The sequence below is a fragment of the Trypanosoma theileri genome (genome assembly GCF_002087225.1).
Source record: "Trypanosoma theileri isolate Edinburgh chromosome Unknown TM35_Tth_145_V1, whole genome shotgun sequence".
In the NCBI taxonomy this organism is placed as follows: Eukaryota; Euglenozoa; class Kinetoplastea; order Trypanosomatida; family Trypanosomatidae; genus Trypanosoma; species Trypanosoma theileri.
Genome location: NW_021639987.1, coordinates 7,669 through 7,977, shown reverse-complemented (window position 1 = coordinate 7,977; position 309 = coordinate 7,669). Strand labels below are relative to the sequence as shown.

Below are 309 nucleotides of genomic sequence, written 5' to 3'. Positions count from 1 at the left end.
GTAATGCAACCTTCCGTCTCCGATGAATCCTTACAATCAGTAAGAGCACCTTCACGTTCACTGGTAATACGAGGACACTCTGAACTAGTAGACGCAGTTGTACAAGCATCACCATCACCACCAGGGTGTGGAAGAGATGGTGTTGGAGTACCAACAGCAGCAGGAGTGGGCGAGCAATTATTACCGTCAGCAGACGGTTCAGTACCTGCAGGACAAGGACCACCAGAATCAACTGCAAGAGAAGGAGTCGCCTCAGCTGTCACACACAAAGAGACAACACTCAACAGCAAAGCGAGAAAACACAACACA

General features: G+C 49.2%; 1 protein-coding gene across 1 annotated transcript; it reads right to left on the bottom strand.

The window, feature by feature from the left end:
• Positions 1–2: 2 nt before the first annotated feature.
• TM35_001451010 (uncharacterized protein) lies at positions 3–308 on the bottom strand (the record flags this gene model as incomplete). Its single annotated transcript, XM_029031899.1, has 1 exon — positions 3–308. A coding segment is annotated over one exon (306 nt), but the record flags the coding sequence as incomplete, so codon positions are not given.
• Position 309: the final 1 nt, after the last annotated feature.